Source organism: Lycorma delicatula, chromosome 6, assembly GCF_047948215.1.
Source record: "Lycorma delicatula isolate Av1 chromosome 6, ASM4794821v1, whole genome shotgun sequence".
Taxonomy (NCBI): Eukaryota; Metazoa; Arthropoda; class Insecta; order Hemiptera; family Fulgoridae; genus Lycorma; species Lycorma delicatula.
In genome coordinates, this window is record NC_134460.1 from 70,925,014 (window position 1) to 70,945,098 (window position 20,085).

The following is a 20,085-nucleotide window of genomic DNA, read 5'->3' on the forward strand; positions in this document are numbered from 1 at the left end:
ATAAATATTTTAAATTAAAAAATATTTTCCTTTTTACTTCCGTGTACGAAGTTTAGTGATCGCGAAAAATTTCGGTTTTCAGATTTCAACGGAAATATCCATTTTGAGCATCCTTGAATCAATTTTGATAGTTTCGGTGTGACGTCTGTACGTACGTTTGTATGTATGAACGTATCTCGCATAACTCAAAAACGATTAGTCCTAGTATGTTCAAATTTTGGATTTAGGATTATTGTAACATCTAGTCTTGCATCTCCCTTTTTGCTTGCAATCGAATGAAACAAAAGTGTCCAAAAAAGCCCAAAATCCCAAAATATCTGTATTTTGGATTTTTTCTTAACTACAATAATAAGCCCTTATTGAGAGCTTTTCAAGTGGTACTTATTTTCATTGGCTCCAGAGTTATAGCAAAATAAAATTTTAATTAATGAAATGTTTGGATCATACGGGATCATCGGTTCGAATCACACTTTTTTAACTTTTTTTTATTTAAATATATTGATTTATTAATATTTATTAACCCCTGGTTGTAAAAAAAATTATGATAAATAATTCAATAATAATAATAAAAAAATATCTAAAATTATTAATGAAATAAAGTTTTATGTTCTTTTCATTTAAAAAAAAATGTGTATATGTAATTTAATAGGCGTAGAAGGAAGTCATGTGGTGTCCACATCAGATTTCTTACAATCCTGACATAGTTCTAGTGCAAGAAGAAACGTATGGTAATCAGTCAAAAAATAACGTATGGTTATTTTGAATTTCAGAACGTTTCATAACCCAAGGTCCCCAAAAACCAAAAAAAAACGTAAGAGGTAATATACGTATGTACGTGTGTGTTGGCGTGTTTGAAGGTTTTAACTATTGACAGGATATAGCGATTTTGTGAAACTTTGTACACAGACTGTTGTATATGGGCCAATTAGTTGGTAAAATGTTGGGTCAGTATTTCAGCTTTTTGGGATCAATTTTCTCTAAATTTACAAACACAACTCCATTTTATATTAAGTTCAATATATGCGTTCTTGTTTATCTTACCATTTAAAAAAAAAATTTGACCCAAAATTTCCCCTTCACCAAAATTTGAAAAAATTTTTTTTTTTTTATTTATTGCTTTTTTCAATCAATTTTTTTATGTCTTCCTAAGTATAGTAGTAGTGCAAATGATCGCAAAAAAATATTTTGGAAGGAATAGTGGTTTTGGGTCAAAGTTTAAAAACAACAAGATTTTTTTTTGTTTATTTAAATCTTTAATAATAATGCAATAAAATTTCATCATAATTCATTCCCCAATCCCCCAAAAAAGTTTTCTTTATCTTTTAAAAATTAAATTATCTTTTTCTCTTTTTACTGGTTGTACATTTTTCAATGGAATTCTTCTTAGTTACTCCCATTTAACATAGTAAATTTTGAGAAATGAAAAAAAATTCTTGGAAGATGATTTTGGAGGTCGGGGAGCAGAAACAATAAAAATTACCTATTTTGTTTAACTTTTTTGGTTTATTTAAACACATAATGATAATTTTAAGATAAAAATTCATCATAAATTTCCCTTCGCCCAAAAAAGAAATATTAGCAACTTTTTTCATATATCACTATTTTTCCAGTTTATAAAAATAAATAACCAATGCCAGAAGGATCGGCCCTAAGCGCTTGGCAAGGTAGGCAACTGCCTACGGCGGAAAAATTAAGGAGCGGCAAAACCGCCTGAACTAGAGCTTGTTAACTAAGGGGTATATATATATATATATACACCCCTCTGTTAACAAATTAACTAAATCTGAGAACTAAACTAATCATTTCATTATAAATTTCTGTTTATTTTGTAATTTATCAACTCACCTAATTTTCAACGTCCTCCATTTCATCATATTTTAAAAACTTCTATTTTACCCCTTACTGTTTTTCCTACTATCAAAATGTTATACTTCTTTTTAATAACACATTTCTAATGCACAGATAAACATTTTATAAAAGCAAACATATTTTTAAAGATAGATCTCCTTCCTTACGCCAGCCTGTTGTTTTTGATTTTTAACTGAATTTTCTAATATTTATAATTTTACAAACTATATAGCAAAATTTTCTAATTTCTTGAATATTATGTGTCCTTACCTTGATATTTAATTAATTCTTATTAATTTTTTTAAAATTATTTATTTCTATCCGAACCATAAATCTAAATCATACAGTATTTTTAATAATTAATTTTCTCTTTCTTTTAGAAGAATATACATTTTTAAGTATTGATATATTTATTTAATAAAAATTATCTGACAGTTATATAAACTTGTATTTTTGATTTATTAATGGTTTCAAAAAAAGTAAAAATATATAATAGATAAAAGATAATTAAAATGGACATAAGAATAATTAATTTATTCAGTTACATTACTATTTAATATAAATCTATATTTTAAATTTATAAATTATACATATTGTCTTATGTTATAAAAAATCTGATGTAGGCACCACATGACTTCCTTAACGCCTATTAAATTACATATATACATTTTTGTAAAATGAAAAGTACGTAAAATTTTATTTCATTAATCACGTCTGAAATTTTTCATGTTATTGTTATTATTGAATTACAAAAAAATTTATGTTAAATTATTATTTATCATAAATTTTTTTGTACAATCAGAGGTTAAAAATTATTAATAAATCAAAATATTTAAATTAAAAAAAAAGGAGATGAAGATTGATTTGATTGGATCTTGTAAGATCCAAATATTTCATTATTTAAAATTTCATTTGGCGCTAACTCTGGAACCAATGAAAATAATTACCACTTATGCTATATCGTTGAAAAGCTCTCAGTGAAGGCTTATTATTGCAGTTACGAAAAAGTCCAAAATCCAATTTTTTTTGGACTTTGGGCTTTTTTGACAGTTTTGGATCAGTCAATTGCAATAAAAATGGGAGGTGCGGAACTGCATGTTGCAAGTTCTAAATTCAAAATTTCAACATCCTTCGACTAATCGTTTTTGAGTTATGCGAGATACATATGTACGTATAGACGTCACGCCGAAACTTGTCAAATTGGATTCAGGGATGGTTAAAATGGATATTTTCGTTGAAGTTTGCAAACCGAAATTTTTCGCGATCACAGAATTACCTTTACTTCGTACAAGGAAGTAAAAATTATAATTTAAAAAAAAGCGGTATTAATTAGTTTGTCTAAAATCACTTAAGAATTAAAACAAAATAAAAATTCTCTTCTGAGCAGGCCTATTATTTAAACAGATATTTAATTATAAGAATTAAATAGTTAATAAGTAAATAAATATCATCATTCACAACCAAATATTTATCGTGTTAATGTAAAAATTACAAAAGTTGCAAAAAAAAAACAAAACAAAAAGATGTGTATTAATAACCAGGTTCAAAAATTTTTCAGACAACTTTTACTATCTTTTGAAATAAGGATTATATTTAAAATTTAAAGGTATGGAGGTATTTACTAATATTACGACGTAATTTTACTATTGACTTTTTTTTTTAAATTGTGATTGCTAATTATTCCATACATCGGTATAAGAGTAACGTGCTTCTAAAGGAGGGTCATACGCATGTATCAATTTATCTCTATGTTTTATATGATATATAATGAAATATGATTCTAGTAGTTTACATTTATAAACTTAGTCTATTTTTATTAACGGATGTATATATATATATATATATATATATATATATATATATATATATATATGTGTGTATACTGGCGATATATGTCGGTAATATGCGGTACTCAAAGAGAAGACAACTGATTGCCAACTAATTAGAAAACACTAAAGGATTATACATATTTTCAAGGTTGCCTTGACTTTACGTAACATTCAGTAATTTAATTATTCAGAGAAAGAGAGAGAGATAGAAAGAAAAACGAACTCTTTTCGCGAGGAATTTATTAATTATAATATTGAAACCACCATTATATAATTTAAATCCTCTTCGAGGTAATCATCCTGCAGAAGACTTCTCCTTCTATTTTCAAGCAATGTTCATGATAATAAAGTATACAAATAAAAAGGGCTGTTTATGAAATAAAGTTCATAACAGAAATATATATATTTCTTCTGTATAGTGTATAGAAAATTGTTTTCTAGCAGTAGAATATAATTACGTATAAAAATTTCATTTACTTATTGCATATTTTTTTCTCTCCGTTGAGAGATTTAATATGAATATAGATATAAATATTAATATAGAAATTTCGAATTCAAAAAATGGTAAATGTAGAAAGAAGTTAGGTTTCCATTTCAGTAATTATTATAAAACAGATGATTCTACTGTTATTAGAATTTGTGGCAGATGATACATAAGAATATTATTTACCGATACCATAATTTTAATAAAAGTTAATAATTTTATTTTAAATGTACTGTAATCTCAATCCAGTCAACATTTTTAAACTTTAATCGTTCATTAATTAAATTACCGTTATTGTTATTTTTTTTTACATTTATTGTAAGTATTTTCTCAAGAGTTAAGGGATTTAAATTTGTTTATACCTAACGTTGCACGTTATATTCTCGTACATCTGAAAATATATGCTTATTATCTCCAATGTGATGAGCATAATCCGATTTCTGTTTATCATAGTATTTGAAAATACTCATGAAATCGTCTTTTTTTAAATATATATATACACGAGAGCTTATCTTTAAAGTAAAAGACCGTTTCATTATAAAAAAATTTATTCTGAATACTTTATAAATATTTTTTATTTTTCTTAAACTACATACCTTATACGACTACTTCTCTATACAATGACAACATGAATTAAGACATTTATCGAGCGATATACCAGCTTCAATATACTCTCGTCTCTCGTCGTATTCTTCTGCCGCCAGTCCATTTAGCCACTGATTAACAGCATTTTTAAGTATATCGTCATCCGCGAATTGCTTAGTGCTCAAACGTTCTTTCAATTTTCCAAACAAATGGTAATCAGAAGGAGCTAAGTCCGGACTATATAGTGGTGATCGTAAATTTCCCACCCAAATTTTCTCAGTAAATCACGTGTCGGACCCGCAATATGTGAACGTGTATTATCATGTAGCAGGACGACGCCGTCGGTCAGCCGCCCACATCGCCGATTTTGAATGGCGCGCCGTAACTTAAATAGAGTTTCGCGGTAGGCTTCTTCATTTATAGTCGTTCCACGTCATATGAAATCAATCAGCAGTATGCCAAACCTATCCCAAAAGACTGTGACTATCAATTTGCATCCAAATGGCTGTGGCTTGACCTTTGTTGGTCTGGTTGCTGATTGAGGATGACGCCATTCACTTGACTGCCGTTTTCTCGCTGTCGTGTAATACTAAATCATGCAATACTAAATCATGTAATACTAATTTAACCGCCACTAACAATTGAATTAAGAAACTTATCACCTTTTTCTGTGTAGCGCATCAAAAATTCCAAATCAGATCCCATTCGAATTTTTTTTTGTGACATTTGTTTCCCAAGGTGCACAAACCTTTCTGAAGCCTAAATGGTCATGAATAATGCGACCGATAACCGCTCTTGAAACATCAGGAAAAAGAAGGACCAGGTCGGAAATAATTGAGTGACGATCTTCTCTGATTTCAGCATCGACGCGTTTCAACAAGTTCTCGGTGATTATTGAGGGCCTCCCGAACGTTCTTCATTGTGTACACTAATTCTGTTATTTCTAGATCTTTCAAACCATTTTCGGACGTTTCTTTTATTCATTACATTATAACGGTACACAGTAATCAACTGCCTATGAATTTCAGCCGGCTTGACGTTTTGATTAAAAATGTATGACTCCACGTATTTCACAGTCAGCGGCAATATAGAATTTCCTATTAATTATATAACGAAATTCCTCACACGTAATCAAAGATACTACAACGCGACAACTTTCAGACAACAATGACGTGTGTACATTACTAGCATGGCCGTGAACGACAGGTTCGCCAACCTTGAAGAGGAAAATTTCCCAGCGGTCTTTACTTTCAGAGATATTTTTCGTATATATATATATATATATATATACTTTCGTTTGTCATTGCTTTGTGTATTCAATTTAAAATTTTGCTTTCCAAATTCCAACTCAGAAACCTTAACTTTGTTAACCTTCTGCTTTTATAACACTACATACTCCGTAGTTTTACAAATTTTACTTTCCCGGCGAATATTGCTAGAATAGCTATATTAAAGAGGAAAGTACGATGATCGTCTCAAAAATAGGGTAAGGTTTTTGAAACTTTTACGTTTTAGGATGCAACAAGTTCATCTAGACCAAAACGACTTGTATGTATGTGTCTCACTGTTTTTTGGCCTTAATTTCAAGATTGACCGAAGCGATTTTCTGCAAATTTGCCTTAAATACTTCTATACATGGAGTATTGATTATAGTAATTTTTCACCAAAAAAATAAATTTCGATTTTCTTCAAAACTATTTTAGAAAAAAAAAACTTTGCCAAATTTTTTACCTACATTGCATTATATAAATATTCCGAAAAAAATCTTTTAAAAAAATCAACTCACCTTTTTTAAAGTTGTAAATGTTTTTTGTTGTCTTTTATTTACTTTATCCCCCTTCAGTTTTAATATTTAAATTTTTTTGTATTTTATATATCATATATAGAGCTATCAAAAACTGTTTACAATTTTCCAAAATTATAAATCCGGACCTTAAACAAAGAAAGGTTTTTGGAAAATTTTTATGTTCTTCTTTTAGCGTTTATTGAAGGTCACATTTAGAAAAAAATTACTTAAACAAATTTGTTAAGCTTAATCATATGAATATTTTTATGACTTATTTTTTAACATATTCCTCACCTCTAATAAATAATATTCTGTTTTTTAGCTCAAATTTTTAAAATCTTTATTAGTAATTTTTTTTTTTTTAATTTTGAAACCGATTTGGACCTATAGAATCCAGTTTGGAGTACTACAAGCACCATTAACGTCGAGATTATACAGAAATTCAAAACAAATCACTGAGGAGAATAACAGAACTACCTTGATTCATAAGATACAAAGAGATACACGAATATCTGGGTATACCGTGTTCTAGAAGGAATATAGCGATTCCGTACAAAATATAAACTGCGGCTTAACAAATCACGTGAAATATTTAGCTATTAAACTTCTAAACAATTGTGAACACGTTAAAAGGCTAAAACGACTCTACTTTTGAACCTTGGTGACTTTATGTGATTGGAATTGGAATTTAATCAACTGAGTTTTACCTATTAATTCATTATTTCACTTCATTAAATTTTTTTTATTATTCTTCCGTTGTTAATTTTAGTTTTATTTTCATTTTTTTTCTCCGATTGTTTCATCGTTTCTGTATATTAATCCTTTCATTGATTTTGTTTTGTGTTGAACCATTGATGATACTGTTCTCTGATTTAATTTTATGTAAATATTTACAATGATTGTTCTGTCTAGGAATATTAGTATGTAATTTTTGAGGAGCGTCGATGGAAGTTCTTTGCATGTGATTATATCTGCTTATGGTTTCTTTAATATTATAATCGACTGTAAATTTTATTTTAAGACATTGTAAATTTTGCACGTATTTTTAATTTAGTATCAAACAAATTACAATTTTTTTTTTTCAATAGATTAAATTAAGATATAATAAAAATGTAAACTGTTTTATTAAAAGCAATAAGTACTGTTAAATGATCAATTACAAAGATTATTCTCTATAATTAAACATACCACCCGATTTAAATTTTTTACATTACTATATATCATGTAAATTTAAAATAGTCACCATGAATGAGGAAATTACTCAAAGCAAATAAGTTATTGTTTTAATAATTTAAAATTTAATTTAATTTAATTTAACTGTTATTTTAAAATAACTTTAAATTTAATGATAAAAACCTGGATATAAACCTTTGCATGAGGATGGAACAATTAAATCGTTTTGATACATCGATTACAATATTTTATTACTTTTGTGTCTTATATAGGATGTTATAAATTATATACTCGTGTGTGTGTGTGTGTGTGAAAAAATCTCTCTTATTATTTTATTTATTACATACATTTCTGTCTAATTTAACAAGATAAAGAATGAAGTCACCTCTCATAGCTAATACTCATAGATATTTTAGTAAAACTACCATAAATAATAAAAATAAAATTTATATGAGGTAATATAAATTAATTTCAAGGATAAATATGACCTCATCTTTTTTTCTTTAATTTAATGTACGCATTACAAAAGAACAAAAGACCCGCCTTTACTCAATAATCAGGTTAGTTTTTTACCGCTGCTGAGTAGGAAAATGAATCCCCATTACAAATTAATTGGCGTGCTGCCATCACTAAACTATACAACCAGTAATATAAGAAAGTATTATATACTATTTTCCGTATGGTTTATACGGATTCAAAGAATATCCAACTTCAGCTAAAATCCAACACAATTTAGATAGATCAATGAGACAGGAAAGAGGTAAATGATAAGAAAAGAACGATATACGATATATAAGAACCACAAAATGAGAATTGGACTACTTGAAATTGTGCTTTAAGGCATCTCGGGGTTATTAGAAGTCTATTCTGTCCTTAATTTTATTGTACGAGTTTGTCAATCCGGAATGGGAAGAAATTGATCAGTTGTTTTATAATAGGAAAATATATATGCTGAAAAAAAAATTACTTTTCCAATTAAAACTAAAAAAATAATTAAGATCAATCATAGAAATTCCTACGGTAAATATGTGACGATCCCTGGAATTGCGTGCCGTTTGGAAATAACCGACTGAAATATAAATCGCTCATCCAGATCCCCACTTAAAGGTAGTTTTAATAATTAGTTTAATCATAAGTCTGGATATTATTCACGGTTTACTTAATAAACACACAAGTAAGTATACAAACCGGATTCGGATTTAATGTTATATATAGGCAATCCAACAATTATAAAATAGCCATTATAACTGCTATAATTATTATTATGTTACCAATTGCTTTATTATACTTCATAACTAACTGCTTTTGATGCACTGAATAGAATTTATTTTATAACATTTCATTAACGGTCATATATTGGAATTAATATTACGCTGAGTGTTTTCATAAAAGTTAAACGGATAAAAATTCTTTAAACGGCTAGACTTAGAGTATGCGTGTTCGTCACCTTCGTGGTGATTCTAGAATCACACCCATCTGAAGTTTTAAAAAGAAAAGAGAAGCGAGTTAAAAGAATTTATGAAGTCTGGGTGAAAAGAATACAAAGATGAGTTGAAATCCAGTTTTACGAGGGTAATTTAGACAAGGCTACAATTGTGGGCAACTGGCGCGCACACATGCAATGTATACTAAGAACTTTTTTCTTTTCTTTTTTTTTTTTAATTTCGTACTTCTTGGAAACCTTCAGCTTCTGTTAGCAACAGTTTCGAATCGCTTTTGGCTATTATTAATAACTCACATGCTCGACTAGAGATGCTGTACGTAAAACCTCAACAGGAAAAGTTTTGTTTCTACTATAAAATAATAACTGATAATTTTTAAATACCTGTTATCCCTTTAAACAAAGTAATTTCCTGTTAAAAATTCAATTTTTTTGAAGGAAAATTTATATATTTTTTTCTAGACAAATAAAATGTTTTCTTAGAAAAGTAACAAACTTTCTTTACAAGTTATGTTTACCTTTGAATTAAAAAAAAAAAAAAATTAATTTAATTATCTTATTTACAGCAAAGTACGTAAAGTAATTTTATAAGCGTTTATAATTACTCATCAACGATTGTTAATCTTTCAGATTCTAAAACCAAATGGTTTAAACAAAATTTCATGAAGTATTACTCGCTCTCGAAGGTCAAAACCTTCCTAATTACAATCATCTCATAACAGGAATATTAAGGAAATTTATAAAAAAAGGTATTTTCTCATTGCTTAACAAACTGTATGAGTCTAATATACAGGTGTCCGGGCTAAAGGTATACAAAAATATCAGGCTATATTAAGAAAACCAGTTAATATAATTTAATGTATATAAATATATTAATAAACACAGCAATTGATCAAGTTTTAATGTAGTTAATCAAGTTCAATGTGTACACCTTTTCTAACTCAGAAGATGTCTAGACGATAATCTAACTCTTGCCAGGTGTTTAGGAACATCTGCCTAGTTATTAGACCAACAGCTTCAACGATTATCTATTATAAATCATCCAAATTTCGAACTTTTCATTGGTACACAACTTTTAATAAATCGCCAAGCAAAAACGACCAAAGGAAATGATATATGGAGATCTAAGTGGCCATACAGTTGGACCACCTCGTCCGATCCAACATCCAGGAAAACAGTTGTTCAAGAACATGATAACTTATTGATGAAAGAGTAATTTGCATCATCTTGTTGGAAACTGAAGCCTGGAAATCTGAGGAACAGAGAATTTCTCAAGCATGTCGAGATACGTGTCCTGTGTCACAGGGGCTCCATAAAAAAAATAAATAACGGACCAGTGAAGCCATTTTTGTGCAGTTTTAATCAGACCCTGACTTCCAGTCAGGGTCCAGTTGGGTCAGTATTGTGTATCCAATGAATATTGGGTTGTTCTTTATTTAAACTAATAAAGGTTGTACGTTTGTTTGTACTTGCTTCATCATCAACGATCAGATCAATTCAGTGTTTATCTAGCAGTATAGCTTAAAAATATAAATTTAAAATTGCAGTTATCTCAATGTAAAAAATGAATGAAATTCATTTGGCTATGCAGTAGGTGTTATCATTCAGCTTTCAGGGGGTTAAAATTCAATTAACACAACTGTCTTCCAAGTGGTCAGAATCAACATGAATAATACAAAAATATTAACGGTAAAGGGGCAATCAAAAGGTTATACTTGAAGAGAATTTTGAAAAAAAGTTTTGAATTGGTGAGGGATAAAGAAATTCCTTGTATTCTGATTAAAATGTCTGCGACCTCCACAGAGGTCTTCCGACCTCCGAGGTTGAGTAGGTAGCGCCTAGGTGTTTTGTACGTAGGTCCCGGTCAGGCATGGCATCTTTTCATACGCTACCTATTTTCATCGAGCTAATGATCAAAACTGTTGATGCTTGTTCCTTCATACAAAAAAATCCTTTAAATTTTAATAAAATTAATCCTAATATTTAATACTGTCCATTATATCTTTCCTTTTTCAAACAGGAAAGTGTTCGTAGATGAAACTAATAAAACTAATCTCTGTAATAAAACTAATGTACATCTGTTAGGTCGTAGGTCTGTTGAATCGATTTATCATAGAAGAATTTAACTAAATTATTACAATTACTGGATTAGAATGTAACTGATAAATCGTTGGCTAAAATGACCTTTTTTTTCCATAGCAGATGAATGATACAGAATGAACTTACATACTCTACTAATTATTATATTTGAAGCAAACGTATCGCGTTTAATGTTAATATAATAATGTACATATATTAATTGCCATGAAGAAACTAATCTGCCACCTATTATGAATGTATGCCACCTGTTATGAATATGTTACTTTTAAAACTGTTGTAATAATAATCAGAATAATTTGCATTTAAAGCCACCACTTACAAATAAATCGAGGAGTGAAGCGGTTTCCCGTTTCCTTGATTTGACTGCTATTTTCTGCCCTTCCTAATATTCGTCAGTTGACACGTTTTTGAGTACCTTCACTCTCAAAACTACTCTTACCATTGAGTCTTCCTGAGTTGGGATCATCGAATAAATAGCGATGTTAAGCTCCTCCAATTTCCAATCCCTACTGTCATGCCTCCTGCTCCAACGGTCCTACATTCCTTGAAACCAATCCTTAAGGATTACTTAAAAGGAAACTAATCCTTATTAGACCATGAAAGTAGGGATGGGGATTGGTAGGAGCTTAACATCGCTATTTATTCGACGATCCCAACACAGGAAGACTCAGTGCTAAAAGTAGTTTGGAGGTACTTCTAAACGCGTCAACTACGATGTTATAATGACAATGCTAAGAAGGGCAGAAAATAACATTCAAATCAATTGTGATAATCGTAGCAGAAATATAAAATTATGTGGAAAATCTCTCTTTTTTTCTTTACTGTGCAAAACACATTGCAAAAAGGTATGCCAAGCACATCGAAAATCGAAGTAACAACGCCATTATTCTGTTCACCAAAGGAATTAGCTGTATAATGAATATCGTTACTCTCAGATCAAAAGACTGTCGTTATCTCTTGTATAAAACCATAATAAATACTGGGAGAAATAATGTAAGCAATAATTAATGGACCAGTACTGTCGAGAAACAATGCTTCTGTCATACAATATCTCCATTCAGTAGAGGATAATATTAAGATAGAAATAATTTAAATCCATTTAAGTATAAATTATTAGTATATATACTTATATAATTTATAATTAAAAAAAAAAAAACAAAACAACACTACTAACTTCTGAATCGATTGTTAATTTTCAATTACTCGTATGAAAAATTGCGTAACATTTTACTTTCGTATTTATTACACAGGAGTCATTTTAAACATTTTTTTTTTTTTTTTTTTAATTTGAAAGTAATGAATCTATTTTTATCATATTTTGTTGTTTAATCAACCCTAAATTTTTATTTTAACGAAAGAGATATGATAAAAATTATTTTACTTTCATAAACCGAAAGAATGAAAATCTACACACAAAAAAAAAGTGCTTTTTATGTCAGTGATAACCTAGAAAAAATATTATTATTTACCATGAAAAATACTTTAATTAAGAGATGAACATAGAAAAAACATCTTAGTTGATCACAGAAATAGCTTCTTACAATTTTATATTTTGCTATGTATCACATTACTTCCGTGAACTATATAGAAGTCGTATGTAAATTTAAGCGTATGTTAGTTTTGGTTTTGTCAAGGTTATGTTATAAAATTAATGTAGGTTTATAGGGCTACAGTATCGACATAAAAGCACATGAATTCTATTTTAATGAAGAAATAAAATCTGAAATTCGTACTTTAATTATAAAAATATTAATACATTCACTAAAAAAATTGAGTTTGTACTTAAATAAAATAAAGAAGTATTAAATTTTATTATTTCTGATATATTTATTGCAAGTATTCTAAATATTTTCTTCGATAACAACATTTTTTTTATTTTATTCATATTAATTTAACCAATTAACTAGCGTTAAAATCATAAGATAAAAAAGATTGTAACAGATGGAATGTTAATTAAACATGAAATTAAAAGATAAGCGTTGAAAATAAATGAAAAGTATAAGATAGATCTGTGTTGAATTATTTCTGTTTTACAACTCAATGCCAACACAATCAAGGCGTGGAAAGAGATTTATTGATTGTAATCGGAAATCTCCGAGTTTAAACGATAGATTCCGTCATGACTCACACAACCATAAAAATATTTGCGAACTAATAAAGCCATTTCTTGAAATGCGTGAAATTAGTATACGTTGACTATAGAATATATCACTTTGTTATTCTATCGATCTTAGTAATAGTTTTGATTACCAACAGAAAATAGCTAAAATAATGTCAATTTTCATAAAATGTTTCATTTTTGCCCTCCCTCAACAAATCTAGGTTTTTAACATTTTTTTGTGATTTATATTATACGATCAGTTAAGTCTGAAGCTTGTACGTAAAAATATAGGATGGAAGTTTTGTAGCGTATGAAAAATAATTGCTATGCCTTACTGGAATTCGAACTCTAGACCTTAAGAATGAGCGACTGAGACGCTGCTACTCCACCATGGAGTCGGCAAAGTCTCCATTTCACTCCTGTACTACATGCTTCAACTAAATGCGTGTAAAAATTCTTCCACGCGTATATATAACAAGCAAAATTCGATATTAAAACAAAAGTATTTTTAAAAAATTGGTTAAATAATTTGAGAAATTATCGCAAGTAATTAGTATATGATTAGTTTATTAAGTTGCAAGAGATTTACTCGTAGCGTAAAACCTCATTCGCCGATTTAATCTTTACTCCCCCTTGCCGCATACATTAATTCACACAATCCAAATGCAAATGTTTTAAAAATCACTTTTATTTCATGAAAACAGACTTTAACAAACATATTTGAAAATACCAGACAAATAGATGAAATTAATAGTTATACAAATAAATTTTGAAGCTCATAAGTAAGCTGTCTCTAATTAACGTGAAAGGAAAGTCAAAGTATTTTGTAATCTATACTGTCATCGCAAATTTCCTCCTAATCTAGTTAAATACTGACCAAACAAAATTAGTTTGTAAATCTTACATAATATTTTTGTTACTTATATTTTTTACAATTTAATTTTTACTTATATAATTCTTATATTCTAAGTAATTACTTACACATAAGGTACCCCTATAAAGATCCTAAATTTGTAAAAAATAACTACAAAATAATTTATTTACTCTTTTGTAATAAATATTATAATTTATTTCACATAAAATAGATTTATTAAAGAAAAAAATCGGTATGATCCTCTCATAAAATATCTGTACACATATTTGTACAGAAAATATTTCATAAAATAGTAAAATATATTAGATATGGAGTAATTTTCATGTAATGCCGAATGAAATTTATTCAGTAAATTTCCTTTGATATGTTAACAAAGATTAATTACTCTGTTTAAAATAAATTGCTGTAAAAATTAGCATATACTTTATTAAAAATATTTCTCTCCCTTAAACAAAACATCATGGATAAAAATAGTAAATTCAGTTCATATTTTTCTACTAACTCATTTTTCGTAATAAGCAGCAACCAGGAGGTTTATTGGTTTATTAGTTAATGTTTAAATTCCCACATAATTCAAAACCTTACGTGGAGATGAAGAATTGAAACTTTATAGCAATGAAAAATTTCATTTCTAACCGGGATTCGACTCGGAACCTTCCGGATGAAAGGCTAAGATTCTATCACTCCGTTATGGAAGTCGGAATTATATTATTTAAAGGCATAAATAGTTTTTACATTTAAAAAATATCAAAATAAATAATCAAAAACATTAAAATAATTTAAATAACCAAATCAAAATTAATAAACTTTAGTAAAATTCTCTCATTGCACTCTATACAGAACCTTACAGGAAAAAGAACATAATTTTGTTAATAAATTATTATAATATATTAACAATTACAGGAATCCGTAAAATATGACAACATTTTGTGTTAAACAGCATAAATCTGATTTGAAGTTCTTAACGGTATAGTAAACAAAAAAAAGAAAAAAACCACACATAGATAACAGATGTTAGCTAAAACACAAAACACACCATACTCAAAATTTTTTTGACAAATTTCTTAAGTAAAAGATATATTATGAACACAAGAAATTTTTTTTCTCCTCTCCCTTGGGCCAGATCCACGGTTAAGCATAACACAGCCCAGGGGAGTGACTTCCCGCCTACCGGCTATAACCAGCATGACATGTCGGATCTCTCTTCCATGTCTGCCTCTAACTTCCAGAATAAGGTAACCAGGCCCGACTATGGGGTTCCTGAGCCTCACCCCAGAAACCGGGACTCGATTTACGGCAATGACTCTAACGTGGACATCCCGGAAGGGGCAGCCCCACCGGAATTGGTCTTTTTCAGCGCGGGGTTTGTGGAGTCCCCGTGCCTCATCAACACCGCCCACCCGCGCAAGCATGGACGAACGGTGGTTCCGCAGGGGGCTGTCCATCATCCCCTCGTTACCCTCAACTTTCTCGTGACGATCCACAAAGATTCTTGAGCAGTACATCCTCGAATTCACTCGCTAGCAGCACATTCATCTGTCCAATGATCCGCTTTCCCACAAATAACGTACACCCGCGGGTTCCCACAATTGGCCCGCTGATGACCAGGCTGTCCGCAATTGTAATACAACGCCTAACGATCAATTCCGTAACAAACCGAGGAAATATGGCCCCGGCCCCAACAGCGATAACACCTATCATCAGATCCCTCGCGAAAGCCCGACAATTCACCCAGCCGACCCTAACCCGGTACTGTCTACTTAATAATCTTGAGCAACTCGGCGTAAGAAAGCCCAACCGTGTTAACCACAACAGTACCGCTGTCAACAACCGCCAGGGTGGAATGTCGTGAAGCTTGCACCATTTTTATGACCAAAGACCTGGGGCAACACCAATTGAACCGGGAACCCCAATCGTCCAAAAACACACAACAGGCCGGAACAATCCGGCCTCCCGGTAGGAAAAACAGCGGATGTGGATTCTGGCTGCATATCTGTCGCAGAGACGTGAAAATCATCCCCAAAGTGGTGTGAACATCTATCGATAAAACAAACAAAACCGCTGATCAACAGAACGATCAGTGACCCTTCCTAAAATGCGGGAGGTGTCCTCCAACACATCCCTGGGTGCAGCCCAGGCCGCCACGACACAGTCTTGAGGATGAGGCTCCGATAAGTCTACAAAACGACAAGTATCCTTCACACCCGAAGGATCACTACAGGACACGTTTTCTCGTGGCTCCATATATTGTCTTATTATATGATTACTGAAAATTTTAAAAGTTTTATCTTTTAAAAACAACTATGAATTTAAGAAAACTGGTATAATGGTTAATAGAGTTAGGAATTATCTGCAAATCTTATAACTGAACCTAGATGCATGTTATGAAATTATTCACCATAAATGTTACGCACATAACTTTGCATTTTCTGTTTATGACTTTTCTTCATCACTTAATATCACCAGTGTAATGAATTATATCAATTTTATTTGTAAATTAGTGTAACATATATTCTACACCTGGTATTCAAGAAATATAAACAACGTATATTTAAAAATTATAAAACTTATAATCATAATCTCTATTCATGTTTTAATTTTTATCGCATTGTACGACAAAAACTATATTTGCAACTGACTTTTATGTGAAAATCTAATCGGTGCGTGAAAAACAGTTTATTGAATGAATATACAGATCAGGGTTAAAAAGAAAAATAAATAATAACGGAGGATTTAAAATGTTAATTGCTCAAAAATCAACGCTCTTTAAAATGTTAAAATAATAAATATGTTAAATAAATATTATATTATTATACATAATATTACATTATTATTTATGTTAAACAAATAATATCGGAGGATTTAATGTAACATAAATCTTATGTGTTTTCAAAGGATATACAGTTTCTTTTTTTATTAAAACATTCGATTTTTAATGGTAAAGCCAAAACCGTTTGCTCAAAAATCAACGATCTTTAAAATGTTAAAATTATATTAGTTGAGTACCATAAACATTTGAATATTTTTATCTTTTATTAGAATAATAAAATAACAACATTATTGTTTTCGTAATAAACCAAAATTTAAATAATTAAAAAAATTAAAAAGTAAACCAGTTAAACAAATAAAAACATATTTTCAAAAATTATTAAATCGTTTTAAATAAAAAAAATTTCCAGATTTTTTTGGCGGGGATACATTTCAAACGTTAACTAAGAATTGAAGTTAAATAACGCGTAATTTTTGATACCCTTTCTTATTTATTTTATATTTTATAAAATATATCAATTATGAAAGTTCCAAGATTTTTTTTATATGTAAAAAAAGGGATGGAAGAGAAATGTTAAAGGAGGGAGAAATAAGTTCTAATTTCCTCCACTGAAGTAGCGCTACAAATGATAAATTAACACAATGAAAAGGATTTTTTTTTTTTTTTTTTACAAAAAATGATGAAAAAATTATATTTTAATAATCTTTTGCAAATATACATATAAAATGTTTTGCGTCTAATGATACAATCGTTCAGGTTGAATGACAAAAAAGGAATTTTTTGAAAAGGTTTACTTCTTTAAATAAACACAATATTTTCATACAAGTAACAAGTAATATGCTACTTATTTCCACTTGTCTAATGACCGTAGTTATTGATGTCCGCTCTTTCATAACACACACACGCACACACACCAAAAAAAAAAATTATTTTTCAAAATTTAAATAAAGAAATTTTAAAAACTTTTTTAATATTTCAAAATAAAAAAAGATTTTATTTACTAGTAAATATAATGAATTGAATAACTATATAATATTATAAATAAACATAAACTGCTCCAAAATTGATCCAATTTATGATATCTTGAAGAGAATGTACACAAAAAAATATTATTAAAAAAAGATCGTAAGTTAACATTTTTTTTATTTGTTATGAAAGAGCGGGCATCTACCAATTTCCAGTCTGGAAATTGGTAGCGTATAAAAAGATGCCATGGCTGAGTGGGATTCGATTCCTGGACCTCCGCATGAATTACGAAGACGCTACCTACTCAGCCATGGAGGTCGGCCTTTCACTAAGTTTTTATTAATAATTGTTTTGAACAAATTTTTTTAATTTTTAACTAGTTTTTAAAATGCGTGATTGTATTAAATAATAATACAAATAGATAAAAATAAAGTTAAAAGATAATTTTTTAGATAAAAATAAAATGTTTGGAACCTTTGACGGAGTATAAAAAAACTACAATTTTTAATATAAAGATCTGAAATATTTAATAGAAAATTAGACAAATTTTCTAAACAGATGGGTAAAACTGTCTTTTGAAGTTTTTGAAATAGTGTCTTTTATTGTTTTATTATTATTTTTTTTTTTTTTTTATTAAACGACAGTTTCATTTACCAACAGGGAATAATTTTTTCTGATATCAAAGTAAATCCCAGACTCAGTCCTCTTAACGAAAGTCATAGTCTACTAATTACAACATACAAAGAAGCAGATAAGAAAACAAAATTGGTTTTCGTTTATAATATATATGTAAAATAAAATTATATTTGTTTCGTACAATTGCTTGGATTGGTTAGGTTTAAAATTTGCTGTTTGAAAAAAAAAAACAAAAACTGATTACACAATTGGTCTAGATTTTATATTTTAATTTATTATTATTATCATTATAATTTAACTAATTCTTCAGTAAAATTATTTTGATTCTACTCTTTGATAGCTTCTTCTTTTTTTTTATTAAACGATAATAGATACTAACTAAACATCTAATCGTAATTATACAACATCATTTGATAAATGTTCACTCAAATTAATGAAATAAATAATTATTTAATTTAAAATGAAATGGCCATAAATTATTTAAATTTTTAATCGATTAATAGAAAACTAAGAATTATTTATAAAAAAAAAATCGATTGGTTATTTTGAAAATGATAAACAAATACCTTGAAGTTTTTTTTCAGTTTCCCAAAACTTCTGCAACTCTGTGAAGTATTTGTCCAATATGAACACTTTCGACAGTCCCACGGTTGCCATGCCAAAGCCAATCTGTCTTCGGAAATCACATGGCACCGGCCCGTACACATTTGCTCAACGCACACATCTCCAGTTTCATCACTGGGACACATTAAATGCACTATATAAGTCTATTTTTTAAACTTCGATTAATATTCGTTCGTTAAACACACACGCACGCACGTTAAAAAGTTTATATACATAAATATTAATTCAAATATAAAAAATCGACTTCAAACTGTTGTATAGAATGCTGTATAATAATGACAGGAGACACTAAAAGTTTAACAAAAGTACCTGATCCCAGCCATGGTGACCGCCGGACTAGTACAGGTCTCGTTTACCTGGCGCGTCAGCCGGTCACATGACCGCATTCCTGGACTCCCATTGGTCCGTTCAGTCCGGCACTCAAACAGGTTCCTTTGCCCTCTATCTCACAACACACATACGTATAAACAACAAACAGCGTACATACATAACCACACAGATACACAATACACAGACACATACCCTGCCTTTAAAACCGCTCGCTCCCCAATGACATCAAAATAAATATTGCTAGAGGGAAACTTCAATTAAGTTCTAGTTAATAGTTCTCTTTATTCTTAACTAAGATAAGACCTATTAAAGGATAAATCATAATTCAAAAAAAAAAATAGTATTTCCGTAGCCCGTGTCTTTCAGCAGACTTTATTTTGTTTTTTTATATAATTTATCATTCAACAAGATAATGTTTTTCTTATATATGCTCTAAAAATGGTTAAATAATAATTAATTTCATATTAAAAGCTTTAACAAATTTTGTACTATAATAATCTGTACGAATAACATTATTTTATAAACTGGTTTAAATTCT

At 29.3% G+C, this 20,085-nt stretch overlaps 1 protein-coding gene across 1 annotated transcript in view; it reads right to left on the reverse strand.

Annotated features, from left to right (window-relative positions):
• dachs (unconventional myosin-IXb-like dachs) overlaps positions 1-19,532 on the reverse strand; it is a 325,687-nt gene extending 306,155 nt beyond the window's left edge. The window contains exon 1 of the mRNA XM_075370016.1: positions 19,160-19,532. Within this exon, the coding sequence (XP_075226131.1) occupies positions 19,160-19,250 (91 nt within the window). The 5' untranslated portion in view covers positions 19,251-19,532. The remainder of the gene's footprint in view (positions 1-19,159) is intronic.
• Positions 19,533-20,085: the final 553 nt, after the last annotated feature.